General features: G+C 34.5%; 2 protein-coding genes across 6 annotated transcripts; both read left to right on the top strand.

Moving 5' to 3' along the window:
- Positions 1-677: 677 nt before the first annotated feature.
- Positions 678-7,197, top strand: LOC132274619 (uncharacterized). Its single transcript, XM_059775941.1, has 3 exons — positions 678-837; positions 3,207-3,284; positions 6,488-7,197. The coding sequence occupies exons 2-3, from the start codon at positions 3,219-3,221 to the stop codon at positions 7,067-7,069; spliced, it is 648 nt and encodes a 215-aa protein (XP_059631924.1). The 5' UTR covers positions 678-837; positions 3,207-3,218; the 3' UTR covers positions 7,070-7,197.
- Positions 7,198-9,008: 1,811 nt separating this feature from the next.
- Positions 9,009-20,809, top strand: LOC132274617 (probable magnesium transporter NIPA4). Of its 5 annotated transcripts, none has more exons than XM_059775938.1 (10): positions 9,011-9,669; positions 13,469-13,525; positions 15,997-16,087; positions 16,167-16,327; positions 16,481-16,608; positions 16,719-16,856; positions 17,672-17,764; positions 19,775-19,841; positions 19,973-20,078; positions 20,286-20,809. In XM_059775938.1, the coding sequence occupies exons 1-9, from the start codon at positions 9,501-9,503 to the stop codon at positions 20,074-20,076; spliced, it is 1,008 nt and encodes a 335-aa protein (XP_059631921.1). In that variant the 5' UTR covers positions 9,011-9,500; the 3' UTR covers positions 20,077-20,078; positions 20,286-20,809. The 5 variants fall into 5 exon arrangements, with proteins under 5 accessions (XP_059631920.1, XP_059631921.1, XP_059631922.1 ...); XM_059775936.1 differs by having other exon boundaries at positions 9,012-9,669; positions 16,499-16,608; positions 19,775-19,880; XM_059775935.1 differs by having other exon boundaries at positions 9,012-9,669; positions 19,775-19,880.
- The last annotated feature ends 531 nt before the right edge of the window (positions 20,810-21,340 follow it).

The following is a 21,340-nucleotide window of genomic DNA, read 5'->3' as shown; positions in this document are numbered from 1 at the left end:
TAGTAATTTATTATCAGCAAAGAAAATACACGCGTCAATAACTAAAGTTGCGACTGAGATTCCACAGTCGCGCTCGCAACTGTGTTTAGCACCCCTCATCAAATAATCGGCTGTCTTTTAAAATTCTTTTGCACTACCATGTTTGTCCTTTTCAACTCCTCTCTCTTGAAAAGGAGAACTTGCACCATTTTATGCTACATATCAACCACAAGTTATTATTTTTAGTATGTCAAGTATATAAATGTGCCGTTTGATATATTTATCAAAATATGAAGCGCCGTAATCTATTGGTATTTTTTTGTTTTTCAAGAAGGTCCATAATTCAAGTCCTCGAATGAACGTGTGGGTAGGTGAGTTTCTTGCCGGGATAAATATATATATACCAAAATAAGATGCTTCATAACTTCAGCTTTCCGGGACACTTTATTTTGGTTGGTTTAGACCAACAAGAGGATGAAGAGAGAGAACCCTATCAAGAAGATACAGATTAATAAATAGTCTTCTAACTTTAGGATGGATTAGGTTTTGGGCCGGGCCAACCCAACCCAACCCATGTAGATCGAGCCTGGCTCAGTTCACACACTGCCAAGAAAATTGTTAATTCCTGTGGAGTCCTTTTAAATCCATTCCAATATCCAAACCCACGGACCTAATCACAGTGAAGTGGAACCCACCTTCAATTCACCGAATGGTCTTCCCCCAGCCAACTCAACTGTCTCTCTCTCTCTCTCTCTCTCTCTCTCACACACACACACACACACACTGTAGGCATAAGCCGCATAACTGCATAAGGCAGCCGCTCTCTCTGAGTTCGCTGGAACGACCCATTTAATCCAGGTATGAATTGTACACACAGCTTTAATTTAATGTTCTAATTCAATATGCACAGCATGAAAATAGATGTTAAAAGATTGAAACTGAGGACAATTACTTTCGTTTGCTCGAACCGACTCAATTTTGTATGGTTGTAATTGTTTTGTTTCAATTCTCTTATCCTCGTTATTACAATTTAGATACGAGGTCGCCCAAAATCACATTTATTACCATAATTATTTTGATTGTTTGCCAAGATGTTTCATTTTGGAGTTTCTAGGTTGTTTGTGGAAATTAGAAGTAGGTAGAAAAGAAAAAGAATTAAAAAGAACATAAAGTTGAAAAAAAAAAAATAAGGTTCCAATCCTCTTGGGTGCAAACAATTCTTGGGGGGGGTGGGGGTTGTTTGATTATCAACTGGGAAAAAAAAGAAGGGAAAAAGTCTATTTGGCCAGGGATTTCCAAGAAACTTTCTTTGAGATTGTGATTCCTTACTAGGGTGTAGATGAACTTGTAGAAACTCCGGCAAAAGGAGAAGAGGCATAACTCTTGAAGTCATTGTTATTCTTGAGCTTGTTACTTGAGCATCGGTGCCACCGACGCCAGTTCGTGTCTCAGGGCAACCACTTTGTGAAAATATCAAAAGTCGGGTCTGTCTCGAGTCCTCCCACCTCAGGACCATGCCACGACAGGACAAAAACTGAGTAATGCCCTTTTAGTTGTCTTAGAATCATGTACTCAACATGTCAACCTTCAAACAAGAAAGGAATAAGAGGATAGCAAAAGAATGAAGACAGATTAATAGCTTAAAGTCACCGGTACTAATAATAGATATTACATTATTATTACTACAAGTCTCAAATGGGACATGGGACTTTTCATCTATGGGCATTAGTAGTAAGATGCACAAGCCAAACAGCCTTTGGTGTCTAGATTCTAAGTTTTAGTGGACGAACATGAACTCAAATAAGAGAAATGAACCTTCTACTACCGTTGAAAAACCATTGATATGGATTCTCACAATATTATGTTAATAGAACGCAAGAATGTGAAGAAGTATTGAATGGCCAACAATGAAAATCGAACTCTATTCATGGGCATAGAGCATTGTCAGAAATGCACAAGATGGAAAACAACTTTTCTGTATTATATGAGTTCTTTTGATTTACGAAGAGTTGCGTCCTCTGGTTTTGGAGGAGTTGTGTTTTAACTGTGTCTGAGAAAAGTGCTGGTTCATTCATAATTGGAACTTTATGTTTCTTTGGAGGAAAAATAAAAGAAAATAAAAAGAATTGAAAGAAAAGAGGAGAGACCTGGATGGGAATGTTTTTTGTGAGAATAGCTGATGCAATAATCCAGGAGTGGATAATTGCGGACAAAAAAGAAAAAAACTAGTATCTATCTGCACTTTACAGTTTTACTCACTTCAAGCAAGAGAATAAGCATAAGGAAAATTGGATGTTATGAATTTTTAAAATTTTGAATCACAAAAAAACCTTGAAAACCAACATTCTGAACTTGATCTGTAATGCAGTCCTCTACTAGCAATGGTGAAGGTGTTGCGCAAAACTGACGCCTTACTAAGTATGTGCATTGACAAGTAGTGTGTATATGGTTATGCCCCCTTGGCATCTCTACTGATTTGTTTTAACAATAAAAAAATGAAGGGTTATTTTTCTGTAATTGAATGTTATAGTGACACAATTTATATCTCTAATTAAAAAAATGCTAAGCCGCTATGGTCATTGCTGGATATGTTTCACTTGTGGTAAAACAGTTGTTTCGTTAGGAAGCTGTGCAAACTTGTAAATGGTTTTTTCATTGGAAATCTATGAACTTGTATCTCTGGGATATCCGTGGGAGCTGAGTTGTTGGCCCTTAGTAACATAGGGAACAAACAGAATGGCTTAGATTCTTGTTAGTAGGCATTCATTGATGAGTTCTTAAAGAGAATTCATAGGCTCTGGCCTATGAATTGAGCTATTGCTACAGCTTAGTACTAACAACCATTCATCTGACTGCACAAAATAATTCTTGAATGATGATGTACAAAGTTCAAACATTCATACACGCAGTAAGTTTGCCAAGTTCTGATCAGGTTAGTGTGCTGCAGCCTTCAACTCTGAAGTAGTTTGCACCTAGGTAGTGGAACGTCAAGACTCATGAGTAGTTTGCACCTAAGTAGTAAGTAGCAATGTTATTCTACTTGAAAGTTAGTGCATTCATTGGGCTTTACTTCTAAGCTTAATCTGATGATTATTCTTTCATTTTGTTGTTATTTTCCTTTGGTTACATAGGACAAATTTATTTTTCAACAGTCTAGTTTTGTCTGTCAGCCTTTATCATCTATCCTTCTTAATTTCCTTTTATATTTCTATTCTTTTCCTTTACAGTGCAGTGCAGGGATGCTGGGAAAATCATTGGCTTCTCCCATGCTGACCTGCGATTCTGTGACACGCTTCTGTTTTTCCGTAAGTACGACTTTCTTAACTCAATTTTGTAAGGGGCTGTATGGACTTTGGATAATACTATTAGTAGTATATGAAAGTGAAGGACAAACTCTTGAATTTTTTTCTTCAGAAAATGATATATTTGTTGTGTTGTGTACATGGACATGACACAACTAATTTAAATATCATCGTGTTTTACTCACTTAGAATGCTAGAAGCAGGATAGAATTGTTTCAAGCTCAACGCCAAATCCTATGAACTGATGTGATTGATGCGGTGTTCCAATACTTGCAACTCTCTTGAAATTCATTTGTATTTTTGCTGCAAATTCAATTGAATTTTGACAGAACAATACCATTTTAACATGTATTGCAGGTATGGCATAAAAACGGAAGTGGTGGGTAGGGGTGTGATTAGGAGGGAAGAAGGGAAAACTAACTGAACTGGTTTCATTGTTGTGGTGATCCACTCTTTTCATTTGTTCTTCAGCCATCAAATTTATTGGTGAGAAATGCCACACCCTACAAAAGCATGCAGACAAAAGAGTAACTGTAACTGTTTAGTAACGCTTTGCAGAAGCAAAGAATAACTTACATTATATTAAACATATTGCAGAAACTTACTGGTGTGATTATCCCCGCTTTGCAATTGTTGTTCAACCATCACGTTTAGCGGTGTGAAATTGCAAAACTAATTGAACTGATAATATTAAACACTTTGCACAACTAATTGAACTGTTTCCGTTGGTATTTAGTGTTGAGATATTGCGAAACCCCACGAGAGCATACAAATAATTAGGAGTTTGAAGTAGAGTGAAGAAAGTAAACAAACCAAATTATTATTTTTTTTTGATAAGTGAACAAACCAAATTATTGAGTCGTATAAAAAGGAAAAGGCTACTGTAGGTTGCCTATGCTGATATCGGTAGTTTTTTATTTTATTTTTGATAAGTAGGCTGATATCAGATATATTAAAACTACAGAAAGTATAGTGCTACACAGGTAAGGGGTTACAGGAACATTAAACCTATAAAAAACTAAAAAAGGTATAGTTTTCCAAAGCCAAGGTGTACTTGGATATGTTCGTTTTTGCCAATTTATTGAGCATGTATGTCAATGCTTAGTTTGGAAGGTGACTTTAGTTATAAGTTTATAACAAATTATGGCACATCACTCAAGAACAAGTTCCAAAACAATCTTAAGGCGAAGTGGTTTTGGTTTTTATCAGGAAGCAATTTAACTGGGAGCTCCTATTCTCACTGTGCCCATAGTTACTGTCACTACCTAAGTTCCAGCTCTGATGTTAGTTCTGTAAATTTGGAAAACTTTAGCATTTCCAAACAGTATCCAAGCCAGATCCCATCTGATTTTAGGTGTTGGTGGAAAAAAATTACATAATCATGTGAATCATAATGTTGATAATTACCAAAACATGGAAACAAAAGATCAATAATTAATAAAATTCTAATTTATTTTTCATTTTGAGGCCATTTCTTTGTGAAAAGAGAGAGGGAGAGTACATGATCACTGTCTCTTTCTCTGGTACGGGGTGAGTGGGTTATTTCAAACTTCAAAGGCAAGGCTTCAACATTAGGGCATATTTTCACTCTTTAGAACTCATATGTTCCATGTGACATTCAATGAAAATGTTTTCAACATAGCATATCAGTGTTTTTTGGAGGGAAATATGTTTAATTTATGTATTTCATTTTCATGAACATGACAACCTTTCATTATTTTTAGGTGAAGAATTACCCTAGAATGTTTGAAAATCCATGGAAATTATATTCATTTATTTTGTTTTATGTGGCATTAAGATCCACAAAATTTTAGTGTGGTAAAGGGACATTACCAGTATCATTAAATAAAATAGAGCGGAGTTCTTTGTTCATTCTTAGAAGACCTCTTTTTGCAAAGAACTCATTTCTAATTTAGATGTGGAAGTCAATGGACTGAATCCATTGCCATGGGACCTCCAAAAATTCCCATTAATTTGTGGAGTTGAGTTTTTATATTCTTTTGTGGTGAAACATAAGAGGCATTCTATGATGCATGGGCAATTCTAATGAATTAAAGATTGCTGCTGTATGCAGCAGATTCCGGCTCTTTGTGGGTCCTAAATTTTAGTATGAACTTGTAGTTGTTAATTCTTTTCTTTCTTTTTTTTTTTTCGGAAGGTAACTTGTAGTCTTGTAGATGTTCTTTCCATTAACTGCAGGCAGCGGGTCATAGGTAAGATCTCACGCAACGCATGAACAGTGAATCATGGCTCTACTTTATGAACAGCTAATCGAGTTTTAGCTTTATTTTAACATATTTTACTTACATTCTTGTCAATATTGTTACTCAAATAAACTGCCGTACCTGCAGTTCTTAATTAGTTTTCTCCTGAAAATGGCGACTAAGAAACCGCATACCCAAGTTTGATTCCAGGTTTCCAACTTCCCTGTCTATACCAATGAAAAAGGCTGCAGTTGCATGACCTTTATGTTCAATTTGATTTCCAAAATTGGGAGATCAAGCATGCTCAAACAGGCTCAAAACCAACTTCTACCTGGTTTTACTAAAGGCAAATGTGTGAAATCACCAAATATAGAATTCCTATAAGGCTTTAAATTTCACTTTTTTTTTTCAACACTGAGCTTTGTCTCCATGTGAAGGAGATCTGAGAAAAGGTTTTAAATTTTTACTTGAGTCGTGTAAATAATGTCAACGGCTAGGTCTCAATATAGTCTTCCACCCCAACATCCCATATAGGTGGGACATACTAGGCAATGCACTAGCATCGTTTACCAGGAATGCAACGATAGAGCTTTTAGACTAGCATATCAATAGTGTTTGAAAAAGAATTTGGAATGAGGACAGTCTAGATGATGTTAAAAATGTTTTTGATCAGCGATTAAACTGTTTACATAAAGTACAGTTATTTCATATTTGTGTTTGGATAGTTAGAGAAGCGTTGGGGTAAAACTTATTTTTGGTAGATGTCCATGATATTTTCACATTTGGGGGGCATATTTGCATATTGCCAGGGAAACTTTCCTACAAAAAATTTCTTCCTGTGTATGACTCAATTTCGTATGCTTCAAAAATACAACTGATGCCTAGATTGTGAGCTTGTTACATTTAATTTATAACACGAAACAGAAGGGATATTTCCTTTATGTTTGGTTTTCTTTTTTCTGATTAAAAATCTGAAGCTTACTTTACAATCTTCTGTTGCAGCCTGATCTTGCACCAGTTGCTCCAAATATTGCGCTTATAAATGTTAACTTTTCAAATGGTGTTCCATCAAATGTGACCAGAGGAGCTTGGACCTCCATGTTAGCACCTAAGAAATGGGAGTTGCGTTCAACTGCACAAACAAATAATATAGCCTTAAGCGACGAAGAGAGGAAGACGTGGGAAGCATGCAGACAAGCTTTATCCGCATTTAAGTTCAGCATGGAGGAGGAAGATAAAATACTAGGAAAAGCATTTGGGCAGATCCATTCGCCTTACTGGGGAGAAGAGCGGAAGAAAGAGGTGCCAAAATTTGAAACTGTAAATGAAATATTGGATTATTTAAGGGGTCTAAACCTTTCCGACGATGATCTGTGCAAGCTGCTAAAAAAATTCCCTGAAGTTCTTGGATGTAGTTTTGAAGATGAGTTGAGGACCAATGTGCAGGTTTTAGAAAAGGATTGGGGAATAACAGGGAAATCTCTACGAAACCTTCTTCTTCGCAATCCAAAAGTGCTGGGGTATAATGTCGATTGTAAAGGAGATTGTATGGCACAATGCACTCGCTGCTGGGTTCGATTTTAGCTGTATTAATTTTAAATTATTATTATTATTTTTTTCTGATACAAAGGGAGCAATATACTGTTAATTAGAACTTTTTTTGTAATTGAATCATTAATAAAACAAAATAATATCATTTGTATGTGACTGAAGTTCTGTGTTTCAGTTTGCCTGTTCTAAGGATTACTTCTCATTGGTGTAAAAATGAGTGAATTTGCATTTTTAAGACATTCTGTGTTTTGACAAAATAGTATTGTGTGTTTTTGCAGCAGTTCCTTGATCATTTAAGCTAGCTGAAAATGATGTTTAGGTTTATATCAATCACAACTTGGATTTTACTTGATTTGTGTTAAACAACTTAGCATCAAAACCAAAGCATCTGTGGTGAAAAGCTTGCACCATAGGCTCATGCTAAATTGTATAATAACTTAGTTCATTACAGTTAGTGTTCATATTTGATTTTTTTATTCATCTATATTACACTTTCATCATTGTATAATACGGTTAATGCAATCTACATTTATAGTTTTGATATGCTTTGCTGCCTATGATGTAAGTTTTTGCACTAACAAAGAAGGTGGGGTTTTGGTAGGTATCTTATAATGATGTGTAACCCACTAGTTGAGCTGTGAGCCTAAAATAAGATAATGATATTCCAAATTGACAAATGTCAAAGCTGCAAGGTAAAATATGGTACAAGAAAAAATCGGATTCGAAAATTTAATAATTTGATAATTTTACAATTTATTTATTTTTTAGAAATACGTTATAAAAGTTCGGCTAAAAAAATAAAAACGTAAAAATTCAAATACAAAGACGTTGTATGCATTACTCATTATTTGGTTATATTCGATTCACAGATATTTGTAACACAAATATATTATTATAATACAATAATAAAATTGACTTTTTACATTAAAGTTTTACTAGGGGAGGTCATTATAATAAACCTCAAATACTCCACCAATATGAGAGTTGTCCAAATTAAAAGGAAGGTTGGTGTATTTTGACAAATATCACAACTATAAAAATTTTAAAATGACATGTGCTAAGGTGCAATTCGGTAGTGGGGTGGGTTGGAGATGAACTTAAGCCCAACCCGATATATAAATATTGAACTTTAACCTAATCTTAAGACGGTTTTTAACTCTTACTATTAAAGTTGAGTCCAATCCATCTTTTAAATTTTAAATTTGAATTGAGATTTCAAATTAGGAATTCAGGTTACCCATATGGGCAATCTTTCGAGTTAAAATTTTATGAGATATCATGTTTCATATTATAACTCCTTGAGCAAAGAAAATTTAAAAACATGCAAATATATATATTTTTTAAATACCAACAAATTCTTAAGAAATCAATTCTCTAAAGTATTAACATGCTATAAATTAAAATTTAAACAAAAAATAAAAAAAAGGGTAATCATAATTTAAATATTATATATAATATATTTAAAATAAAAATATATAAATAATATTAAAGTTTAAGTTGCTAGCACCTCAAATCAAGTCAAAATTTGAATTGAAAGTTTAAAACAAATTAACTTTTTTATACGCATTATTTGATGCATTTTGTTGTGTATTAAAATAACATTATAGTGAATGTGACACTAAAACGTAATACAAGGGTTCATTTAGGGGGAAATATTCGTTACTTTTGTTAAATGAGATGTTAAAATTAGAAGCTCCTAAATCCGTACGATATAAATTTAAAATCTGTAGAAATCAGATTATAGATCTCTAGCATTATTTTGTGCATGAATTAGATTCAATCTTATCATATGATTTTGACTCTAAACCCATATAAATGTTTGGTTTTGACTGTAAACCCAGATAAATGTTTGACCAAATTAAAGAAAATGACAAAATGGAGGTGGTAGCTTACTGTAGACAAAGAGGACAAAGCAAAGCCAGTTGTGTACGCGCGTAAGCATTAAAAGCAAAACCAGCTTTCTGTTATATGATTTTTAAATAAATAATAAAAAAAAACTGTTCAGTGTTTGTATCTTTCTCTGTTTCCCGATCTGCAGAACTAACTCAGAAAGTGCTCTGTTCCCCTTCTTTCTCTGTCACACACTCTCTCTCTCCTATCTTTCTCTCTCTAAAACTCATTCCCTTCAACATAAATTCAAATAGCTTATCTTCATCCATCACTTTTCTGTTCCTCTCTTTCTTGAAGGGGCATTTATTAAACCATTGGTTTCTTCTCTTTCTTCTCAAGATCCGCGCTTAATTTCACTGCTTTCTATCTCTACATATACATTTATACATATACTTACACCACATATATATATATATATATATATGTGGCTTACTATGGAAGATGGACAAACGAGGACCGGGACTGATGAGATTGTGTTCAGATGGGCATAATGGGATGGAAATTAAGGGTTTTGTGGTGACTTTGTCCGCCGAAGAGGAGGAAGAAGTGGATTTCTTAGGGTTTTTCTGCTATAATGGCAACTGCAGATGAGTATTCAAGCTGGTCACACTCGTACAAGGGCATGTCCTCCGACAACATAAAGGGATTAGTCTTGGCTTTGTCTTCTAGTTTTTTCATTGGGGCTAGCTTCATTATTAAAAAGAAGGGTTTGATGAAGGCTGGTGCTTCTGGAGTTAGGGCAGGTAATACTATTTTCATTGCTTAAATTGTTTGATTTTTTTGGAAGTTAAATGTTGTTTTGTATTTGGAGTGAATAGGATTGATAGACATTGAGCCATTTTTTCGTACTATTGCATGAAGTTTGTTAGTCAAAGCATTTCTGGTAGGACTGTTTTGATATGTTTATGCCCTTCTATTGGCTTCAGAATCTATAGAATTCATTGGATGTCGTATTTGGATGTGTCTGATTTCAGAGGATTTTGCGTAATAATTAATTTTTATGACCTAAAAATGCATCTCATGCTGATCTCGCTATGCATTGCGAGAATTTGGGCAGAATATGCAAATCGAATAGTTGGATTTTCGAGTTTTGTGTCTATATTTGTTTCAAAAAAGAATTGATTGGATCAAGACTGTCTGTTATTTTTAGTCATATTTTTGAAGCTTTATATATATATATATCTATATATATACACACACATATATATGTATATGTTAAAGCAGTGCAAGAACTAGGCAGGTATATTACCAATGTATCCTACGATGTTGTATGCTTGGTTGTTTTGTGTTTTCATTTGTTGTCACAATTTAAATGATTGGAGTGAGTACTGTGAATTTGTCAAACTACAGTAAATCAATCTATTAGTGGTTTGAAAAGTATCTTATGTTTGGGGTACATAAATGAAACTTTTCTAAGAAGTATTTAAACTTGACTGTTTTTCATTTGCCTTTTGTTTTCTCCAGTAAATTTAATTGAAATAGATAGGTTTCATCCGGATGTTTTGCGATTTATGGGATTTAAGGGTAGTTAATTTGCTGTAGTGATTCAGTGCAGCATTGTATATGTTTTGGAGCTGAAAGCTTGATTATATTCTCTTCCCAGAAGACATTTATCAAGAGATAGTTCAGGCATGCCCTCTCTCAAAAGCATGGAAAGCTTCTCTTAGTGGTGCTTTCACTTATAAATATTTTCATGGAATTTATCAGTCAAAACTCCTATGAAGTTTGACTATTAGGGAAATAATCTGATAGATCACTCTAAAATTTTTAATTGTAATGTAGAAAATTTTTAGGGACGGTTTTAGTCAAGTTTATTTGGATCTGGATTCTAAGCAGGATTGATGGGAGTTCATAGGATTGGGATCGTAGAATTAGATCAAGGATCGTAAGATTCTATAAAACTAGTAGAAAAATAATTCAAATTAACTTTATAAATAAAAATATCTTTGAAATAAATAGAGAATACGGCTAAACACCAATATCACCAACATTCTTGCAGAAATCAATTAATATAAAACATTAAGCGAGTAAGACACATGGCAAACACTTGAAACCAATTTTTTGATTTCTGCTATCCTAAAACATTAGAATAACAACCAAACAGAATCTCATAGAAGCAGTTAAAGTAAAGCCTAAACAAAGAGAAAAAAATGAACTGTGAAACGGAGAGAGACAAGACCAATTTAGTTGCCTAATTATCCTAGCAACATAATTGGAAAGATTATTATTTTTTGCTTTCGAAAAATAACGAAATAGAGAGAAAGAACAGAGGGTAAAAAGACATCGGTTCTTTCTTGTTTTGGTTCAAAATGGGCAAAGAATATGCGGGAAAACAGAGCTCTCTCTGTTTTTTATTCTGAAAATGAAAGAAAAGGAAGATAAATCAATAATAAAATGGCAAAATGGAGGAAATTTTTGAGTTTTGAGCCATATCTTTGAAGTTTAGAGCTGGATTGTGTCTATCTTTGGCTTTCGGTCTTTGCCTTTTGTCTCTCTTTTTTTTTTTTTTTGGTAGGAAAAAAGGCAATTTGGCTAAAGAGTAGGTATATTTAAAAGGCTTAAATTTCTTTGTGCAAAATGGACTGTAGGCCCAAATAAATTCAAAAGAAGAACAAAACAACACGATTTAGTAGGATCAGTAGCGTCAAATGATCCTATGTGATTCTACCGCAATCTTGTTTCCAATCATTTTTTCATGCAATCCGGATCAATTTTGCTAAGTGAGATTCTAAGATCCAGATCAGGATTTTGACAACCATGGTTCTAGGGATGTTAATGTTGAGCAGAAAAATTTTCATTTTTCTTTTTTTCAATGAGAATTTTGCAAAGAAAGTCCATGGTTTGTTTTTTAATTTTTTTTTTTTCAGTTTTTTATTAGTTGTGGAAGTAAATTAATTTGATTTAGCGTGCCATATCGAACCATAATTTGGGTGGGCTTGGTGAGATTTGTTTTGGTAATATGTCATGTTTAGAATGTTGGAAGATATTGTGCTATAGCAATATGAAAAGTGAATCCAGCCTGTTCATTGTTTATCTGCAAAGTAGCTGCACATTGTTAAGACTTGGTTACTCAAAATTCATCAAGTTTGTGCTAGTTTTGTGTGGGAAAGTGACAAATCTCTGGTGCTTTCTGTTAAATCACGTATTAATGGACACTCCAGAGGGTTCTGGGTTAAAGTGGAGGTGTTGTGTGTGATGCTAATGAAAATTTTCTGGGTGTTAAAATCCTGTTGGTATGTGTATAACTTAAAATGCATAAATCTTGACTTTGCTTGATAGAGTGGATCTGGGCTATGCAAGTCCGAAGGTGGTGTTGTGAAATCCAATACTGGGGCCTTAGTGGATTAACGTTGTCCAACTTTAGGGGGTGACTCGATGTTGTGTGTGATTCTCAGATGAGCATCATGTTTCAAAGGATGGTAACCTTTCATGTCACGTTAGAGTTTTTTTGGTTTAATATAATCTCTGTTCTTAGAATAAAATGTATGAGGGCTTTAATATAGTTGACTATATTCTATTTTCTTAGTTGGTACTCACACACACATGCCTTCACTGAGACTCGAAACCCTGACCCCATTTGGGAAGTAGGGGCCTTGTACCGCTAGGCCACTGGCCTGTTGGTATATATAGTTGACTATATTCTCATGTATATTTCATTAGCGAGTTATGTGGAAAATACATGAAATTGTGTTTCACGGGAAGAATAGTGTAATTCTGACATGAGTTCCATTATCATGATAATGATGCTGGGTTGAGTTTGCATTTTAGTAATTGGGTAATATTTTTGTGGTCTTGTATTGGAGTCAGCTTGGTTTGGCAGTTTAGAAGGGAATTAGCTTGCATTGCTTTCACGTTTTATCATTCTTTTCAAGATGGTTTTATGTGTCATCTCTAATACCTCCAATTAAGAATGTAATAAGTAATTATCACCCAGCAGAGGTAATTGATGAGTTGTGCAGAGGGATTATGTCTCTTGAGTCTCAGAATTCATTCTAGGGAGCTGTTATATCTAGAGGACCAAGTTGTTCGACAGACAATGTCCACCCATCATGATTTTCAAAATTATTTCCTTTTACTTGCTTTAGAAGATGTATTGATTGTGTGATGCCTTACCTTGTTACCTGGTAAGTTTATTAATTATAGGAGATTGATAATTTGGTTACTTAAATGTTTAAGTCTGTTAATCAGCTACCAAAAGACATGTCTGTTTTAGGTGGAAGGATTTCCACTGCATCAAAATATTAAGGATGTAAAAGATCTTCACCAGTGAACTATAGATTTTTTTCTCCAATCACTAATGTGTCCACACACATGTTTACCCCCCAGAACTTATCCAATTGTTTTTCCACAACACTTGTTTATGCTATCCTTGCACTTCTTGCTGCTGTAATGGCCAAATATTCTGTGTGTTCTGCACGCCCCGAGATATTACATGCTTTAACATGTATTTCTGTTTGTATTGTCTCCCAGAAATTGTTCGATCTGCCACCATGAAGTTGCATGAACTTCTCTTTGATTAAATTTTCTGATAATTTGTCACAGGTGCTGGAGGGTTTTCTTACTTGTATGAGCCACTTTGGTGGACTGGCATGATAGCAAGTGAGTTTGCCTTTTTCTTTCTCTCAGTTACAAAGAAATAGTTGGCTATATTGCCAGGCATTATATGACATGAGTGTGCAAATCAATCAACTTAGTGATTTTCTTTGGAGTATTTTGAGCATCTTTGGAAACATTTGGGCACAAAAGAAGTCACATATGGAGTAATTGTCTTCTTTACCTATGCTTAGCCATTTAATTCTATAATTCACTTGCATAGTCTTTTCTTTTGTGTCGTATGGGACGTATTGATGCACCATAGACTATATAAGCAAAGTATGAAAAAGCAAAAGCACAGGACTGCACATTTTACTCCTGAGAAGGTAGGCATAAACCTCGCGACACAGAGGCATAAGCTTTTTAAGTTCTGTTTTTTAATTTTTAAAAACATATTTGTAAGGTTAAAGACTGAAAGAATAAAAAGTAATGCTCCAAAACTGAAACCCAAGGGTAAAAGTTGAATTGGAGGGAAAATTTTGACCAAGAAGCAGGTACTAGCACACCAAAATATGTTATGGTAATAGGGAAAACTTCTGAAAAATGCATTTTGGGCTCTCAAATTACAATTATATGAAAACTCAAATTTTGTATTTGCACAAAAAATGCCAAGTTAGGTAAAGTTTTGGTTCCTTAAATATTTTTCAAAACTATAACCTTCATTTTTTTACAAAGAATAATTATCCAATCACTGTAATAATATGATTAATTGCAGCTGTCTAAATTACTTGGTCAACTCGTCCTCAATAGTCAATAGGCCTGCTTGGGCATGGTGCAACTCCACCTTGTGTTAGTGAAAGTTAGGTGGGAAGGGGAATCTATATGGAGGACAGGAGGAATTTTCTTTTCGAACCTACATTGGACAAGTTATCAAGGGGAGTACTCATCTGTTGTGTAAGTAAGCCCACATTGGTAATGAAGAAACTTTTGGTTATATGAGGCTCTTGATGAAAGTTTCCAGTAAGTTGGAGATTTGGTGGTCGTGGGATCAGAGTAGGTGATATATTATTTTGTAAAAGGCTCGGTCCTCAGGTTGGTTTGATTTAACTAAACCATCAATCATAAACTGAACCGACTTTTGTGGTTCTCAAAAAGTGAGTCCCGTGCCAAACGAGACCATATGGATCAGGGTTGGTTCAAATCTCAGAATGGATGGCCAGTTTTCTGAACCCCTTGGAGTGTTTGATAAACTGCATTTGCAGTTATCTTTAGAAAGTCCTTTAGCTGAGAGGCTTAACAGACAGAAAATGGTGGATACTTCCACTAGTTGGATAGAAGGTGATGATCAATGAATGTTATTGCCCTGGCTTCAATGACCAATCCGTGGTGCATTTAGGTTTTGATATTCGGCCATCCTGGTCTTAGGACCCAACACAATATTTTTCTTAGATATTTCCTTTAAAATATGCAAAAGGTGTTGATACATCCTATCCACGTAGAAAGCTTCACAAGGATCGTGCTAACAAAAGGTCATTAGAGGTTTGAATGGCAGCTCCTCTGTCTCACGTGTGGAGCATTTGGAGGGAGCAAACAGAAGAAACTTTGAGGATATAGTTCGTATCGAGTGAATACTGTATTTAACACTTCTCATTTTTGAGTTACAGGGTAGGATATTTGAATTTATTGGAAGGAGCCTAGTTGTAAGTTTCGTATCCCTTATGTGTATATGGGTTAGTTATTTGAATACAACATCAGTTATAAGAGAAAAATAATATAATTGATAGAAAAAATAACTTACTTGAAATGGAATTATTCTATAGTTAGCCAAACATCTCCCCTTTTTTGGGTAAATAGATTAAGCTTTTTCATCTGAATATTTCTTTTAAAGATAGTTAGCATATTTGAATATTTTTATTCAGTATTAATTGTAGATTAAGGTTTTTCATCTGAATATTTCTTTTAAAGATAGTTAACATATTTGAATATTTTTATTCAGTATTAATTGGCAGTCCAAAACTGTGATACTCGTAATAAATTACAATCGTCCTCTTGTTTATCACATGTTGCAGTTGTTGTGCATTTAGTGTAATTTAAAGGTATTTTGAAATTTTTGTTCTAGTCTTTGTGGTTAAGTGGTTCTTCCCTTCCTTTGTCTGTATTGGTGAAAGTTCTTTAAAATTTTAAATGTATGGTTCTTTGAACATTTTTTATAGGCTGCTTTGTATTTTTTTCTAGCTTTATACATACAGGTAGCTTTTATCTTTCTGGTAGTGGTTCTTGTTCCCTCCCTTAATCCTCTCCCCTTATACTGGAGAATAGTTTTCTAGATGAAAGATTCTTTGAAGATTTTTCATTCTCTCGTTTTTATTCTTCCTGGTTTTATACATGCATACTTTTTCTATATTTTTGGTTATATATATATATATATATATATATAGTTTTCTTTCACATTGTGAAATCTGAATTTGTAGTCTATGAATTTTTTATTAGAAATTTATGTTGAAAGATCTAATTTGGTTGTTTGCCTATTGTGACAGTGGTTGTTGGGGAAATTGCTAATTTTGCTGCTTATGCATTTGCACCTGCGATTTTAGTCACTCCTCTTGGTGCACTCAGTGTCATAATCAGGCAAGAGGGAAAGCCACACGTGATATTTACGTTTTTTATTCTCTCTATTCTGAATGCTTACTTTTGGATTTTCTTGCAGTGCTGCACTTGCACATATTATTTTACGGGAGAGGCTACACATTTTTGGAATTCTTGGTTGTATTTTATGCATTGTGGGTTCAGTAACAATTGTTCTACATGCTCCTCAAGAACGCGAAATTGAGTCTGTTAAGGAAGTTTGGGATCTTGCCACAGACCCAGGTATAATTTATTTATATGTGGAAAATTTAGTGCTAATGGTGAAATTCTCACTATCTGTAAGATTCATATTCTCAATGTAAACAGTTTGTGCCAAAAAAATTCATCTGTCTTCTGAACATATATTATTATTAATATTTTGTGTGTGTGTGTCAGCCTTTCTTGTGTATGCAGGTTTGGTGATAACAACAGCTCTTGTAATCATTTTCCGTTTTATCCCAGAGTATGGGCAGACACATATAATTGCTTACATTGGTGCTTGTTCACTTGTAGGCTCACTTTCGGTAGGTAGTTTTGTGTTCCATTATTTTTGTGGTAGGTTGTCTTATTTCTGTATAAGTAACATTTTTTTTGCTTTTGCAATTCTTACTAATGGCGTAATATATTCTGACAGGTTATGAGTGTCAGAGCACTTGGTATTGCATTGAAGTTAACATTTTCAGGAATTAATCAGTTATTGTATCCCCAAACATGGGTCTTTGCCGTTGTTGTGGTTACATGTGTGCTTACCCAAATGAACTACTTAAACAAGGTAATTTTGAAATGCCTTTGTAGCCTTTTCCAGTAATCCGAAATTTGAATACTCTAATTCACTTTGATTATATTCTGGTGGTTTACTTGAAAGTGGTGGATGCCACAGCCTTATCTTGTCCAAACTTGTTTATGGTCTCTCTCAGCAACATTGTATTTTTTATTTTATAATCTTGGGTTTTGCAATGGAAATGATAAAAACTTATTAAATTAAAATAATTGGTTTGATATCATGACTAAGCTACTTTCTCAAAACTATGAGTATGGTATCATGTTTTCTAGTGAATACAATATTAGAAATCCGAGCCTCTAGTTTTTTGAGTCCCAAGGGTTTTGTGGAAAAATTCGAAGAACACAAGTTCCAGTGGCACTGGACTTTTTAGTTCATTCCATTGTCCTTAACAAATAGCCTTTGAGTCCCAAAAAGTAGAGGTTGGCTGTGCACATTTTGTGTCTGATTGCCTACCTGCCAAATTTTACTTTATGGATCTTCCATATTAAGGTCCTTCTGTGCAATCCATCATAGAATGGATTACTACTTTTTATCTACAGTACAATCCTTGCGTGATATGTGGTTTCAAGGAATTTTGGTGTGTATTATCGTTTAATTTTATTAACGTCTTCATGAATTTGTTTGGTCATCATGCTTTTTCTTCCATCTTTCTTCCCTTTTTCCTCCCCAAATTTTACCTTGCAGAGAAAGGAGCTATAATTCATCTTCTGCGTTATTATTGTTATTAACTTTTTTGAAATTTATGGCCTTGATTGTTGATTGTTTTGAACTGAAATATATTTCTTTAAATGTCCTAATTGCAGGCTCTCGATACATTCAATACAGCTGTTGTATCACCTATATACTATGTGACGTTTACATCATTAACCATTTTGGCTAGTGTTATCATGTTTAAGGTATTATTTTCTGCCAACCTAAAGTATACTTGTGCTTTTGCTTGAATAGCTGCCTATTTTATACCTGCCTACACTCTTGATTGATCTATTATGTGCTTCTGTTGCTTTAGATATTTAAAATTTTGTGCTTATCTGCCAAAATTGCAAGAAACTATTACTAAGATGCATGACAAAGACTTCTCCAGGAAACTACTGTGATCGCACTGGTAGCTTTAGCTCATGACTATTAGTATGCATTTATCAATGTGTAACTTGACTATTGTACTCTATTGCATTTAATGCCTTCTCGCAATACAAGTTTAGAAACTTGGGGTTAGAATTATAAGCGCTAGATTGCCTCTTTGCAACCCATACTAACATCCAGTAGCTGACCTTTCTCCTGCAATGCCAATCCGCGAAAAGAAAAGAATAGGTATATTTTGATGCTAAAGTGGATATAGCCAAAAAAAAAAAAAAAAAAAAAAGGTGGATATAGCCAATTCCTTTGTGAATGACTCCTAAACAAAGATTCGATGAAAATCATAATCATAAATTGGCTTTGGAGGAGGGCTGTAAGTAGTTTAGTTTTGTATGCTTAGATTAGATTATTAAAAAGGATGGTGCAACTGTAAACTTTGGGCTGTCAAATGCTAAATTGAGTATGAAGTCAGCTAATTTGCATGACTATAGTTGGAGATCCAGTTTTTGTACTTCGTCTCTCTCACAGCATCTTGGATTGATGGGACTGACATTGTGCAATGTCTTAAATTATGTTACATGGACTCTTCACTACATGTAGCATCCGTGTCAGATACATGACACTAGGACAAGGGTGCTGGTATGTGTCCAACACATTTGGTGGGGTATACACCTAAAAAACATGTCAAATAATTCAACTTTATTCAATTTTAGCTTCGAAAAGAGTTAAACGTCTATTTTGAACACTATGTTATATAAAAATATTATTTTATTCCAAAAAATAGAAGTAAAATATTAAGTAGTATGAATCTTTAGTGGCGTCATTGTGTCTTTTTGTTTGTGGATTTGATACATGCCTGCACCCGGTACATACCCGTGTCCTAGTAACATATGCTTTACATGTTTAGAATATTAACATTCTCGATGATCAGCTAATATTACTTTTCGTGGTCACTTGAAGAGTGGTAGTTGCAAATCCCTTCATTTTCTCTTTTCTATGTTGTTGGTTGAGGAGGCTCTTCGTTGAAGTGTCATATTTGCATATTTTTGTAATTTTTTTTTTCACTCATTTATACCTTGGTCTAACAAAAAATTCATCATCTCTATGACTTACAGAATATGAGATGATAGAATCCTTTCCTGGCATCACGTTTGGGTTGACTAGATGAATTTTTTTATTTCTCTGTATAAATATATTTTGGATGTGAAAATAGTACCTTTATCATCTAACATGCTCAGTACTTTTAGGGATGACAATCTGCTGCATCCTGCCCCCTAATGGGATGGGTGAGGGAAAAAGCTTGAATGGGGTTAGAGCAGGGATGGGGATAAAGGAAAAAGAAAAAGAAATTCTCACACTGAGACGAGGCAGGGTCGAGGAAGGGGTCCCCCCACCTTGCCCCGTATTGTTTATGTATTAAATGCAATAATATCCTTTATTTTAAATTTTATTATACTAATGTTTCAAATACATACATATAATTTTCCATGAATATGTTCTTTTTGATAATTATTTATAGAAAGTGTTACATGCTAATATATTATCACGATATATCAAATAACACTAAAAAAAAAATTGAAAGCGGGATGGGGTGGGGATGGGGTGGGAATGAGGCTTGTCCTAAATGGAACGGGGTATGGGGCTTTTTTTTTCTTCTAAACAAGGATAGGGATGGGGAGGGCATCCCCTCCCCCATTGCCATTCCTAGGTGTTTCATATTAATTTTGCATTTTAGGGATTTAGTTGTATCTACTTATTTCAAGTTTCACAATTAATGCTGGAACATACCTGTTAATCTTGTATTTCTGTTAGTCTTATACATCATGACACAGGACTGGGCCGGGCAAAATCCAACTCAAATTGTTACAGAATTTTGTGGGTTTGTGACCATTATTTCTGGTACCTTTCTTCTTCACAAAACTAAGGACATGAATGACTGTATGTTCCCGCTTTTCTGGCTTATTTCCTATTATTTTGAATTGGTTTTCCATAGCGTGTTGGTCAACAGTTCCATTGTGCTTTCTTTACAGCTTCTTCACCATGCATGTCAATGCGCCTTTCTAAGTATAGTGAAGAAAATGGATTTGATCCTGAAGGTATCCCTCTTCGGTGCCAAGAACCCAAATCACCATGAAGGTATTGTTCAAAACTTTAATCTGCCATTAACCAGGACCTGCATTATTTTTGGCGGGGAGGAACACTGAAACAATCATCAACCTGTATTTATATTGGATGGAGTAAACTAGCCCACATATTCCTTCCAATTGCAATTAGAAAAGATGGCAGGAATTGTCTCGTCTTGGATTGGATTGGATTGAAATGATATCACATGCTTTCTTTCAGCTGCTGCTGTCAAATGACTCGAATACCCCTTTCAGCTCCTCAACCTTCCCTTTCTTCCATTCAAGGACCATCTTTGGCAATCGTGGTGGCATTGAGCATATTGAATTTGTATCATGTATCTTAGATCTCAAATTTTCCAAGAAGGGACATCCCAGCTGATTTGGCTCACGAAGTTGAGGAAAAGGCAAGTCAAACACAACCGTACAGGTACTCAGAGAACATGCTTGTTCAATATACTTACAGCTGAACTAAGACTCTTCCTCGTGCTTTTTAATTTTTATTATTAATCATTTAGAAGAGGGAATCAAATGATGCGGTGCCCTTTGCATATATTTCTTTGGTTGTACTTTATTGTTCACTCTGTAATTGGGGATTTTTGTGAGGAATGGGGCTGAAGGAAATGCAAGCTCCTTGCATGCAGGTATAGGTGGAGAACTTTGAATCAAGAAAATATAGTATTCTCTGTGAGTACCTTCTGTAAAACACCATCTGCAATAAGGCATTTAAGAGCTTATTTCTATGCATTTCTTGAAAGATTTTCCCTAGAAAGTTAAGGATTTGGGGCTTTAAGAGGTTACCATAATTCATGCATTGAATTTTTTTTTTTTAGTCTAATTTGTTTGGTACCTGTGTTATAGGTCAAGCACTCACACACACAATTATAAAAGCAAAAATATTCTTGGTTGAAGCAAGCTCTAAGAAAGCTTGGATTTTGTGAAATTTAGTGAAATAACAACATTTCTGAAGTAGATAAATATGGACTTCCCAAGTCCTGGGAGGATTTGAACCAACTCTGTTGCTGATAACACTACCAACTTTTACAACTTCCCTATAGGATCTTTAATGAAATGAATAGAGGCTTGGTCTGATCCAACTATAAATCTCACCTCTCATCAATCCCAAAGTCATTAATAAGAATAATGACGAGTAGTCCGACTTTTAGATGTATTTTATTGATTTATGTGAGTGAGGATGATATCATAATGTCATTAAATATGAATTTAGCCTATTGTTTGACATCAGGTCATTAGGTAGTAGACTTGCAACATAACGTG

This window comes from Cornus florida, unplaced genomic scaffold (assembly GCF_030987335.1).
Source record: "Cornus florida cultivar Cherokee Brave unplaced genomic scaffold, ASM3098733v1 CherokeeBrave_3.0.0_Hap2_Chr09, whole genome shotgun sequence".
Lineage (NCBI taxonomy): Eukaryota > Viridiplantae > Streptophyta > Magnoliopsida > Cornales > Cornaceae > Cornus > Cornus florida.
This window is presented reverse-complemented; position numbering and strand designations above follow the sequence as displayed.

Excerpts from the sequence above, each read along its gene's own strand:
- LOC132274619 (XM_059775941.1), top strand. The coding sequence starts at position 3,219 with ATGCTGGGAAAATCATTGGCTTCTCCCATGCTGACCTGCGATTCTGTG. Across the intron at positions 3,285-6,487 it reads TGACACGCTTCTGTTTTTCC|CCTGATCTTGCACCAGTTGC; the intron begins GTAAGTACGACT and ends CTTCTGTTGCAG.
- LOC132274617 (XM_059775935.1), top strand. The coding sequence starts at position 9,501 with ATGGCAACTGCAGATGAGTATTCAAGCTGGTCACACTCGTACAAGGGC. Across the intron at positions 9,670-13,468 it reads TGCTTCTGGAGTTAGGGCAG|GTGCTGGAGGGTTTTCTTAC; the intron begins GTAATACTATTT and ends AATTTGTCACAG. Across the intron at positions 16,609-16,718 it reads CACTTGTAGGCTCACTTTCG|GTTATGAGTGTCAGAGCACT; the intron begins GTAGGTAGTTTT and ends ATATTCTGACAG.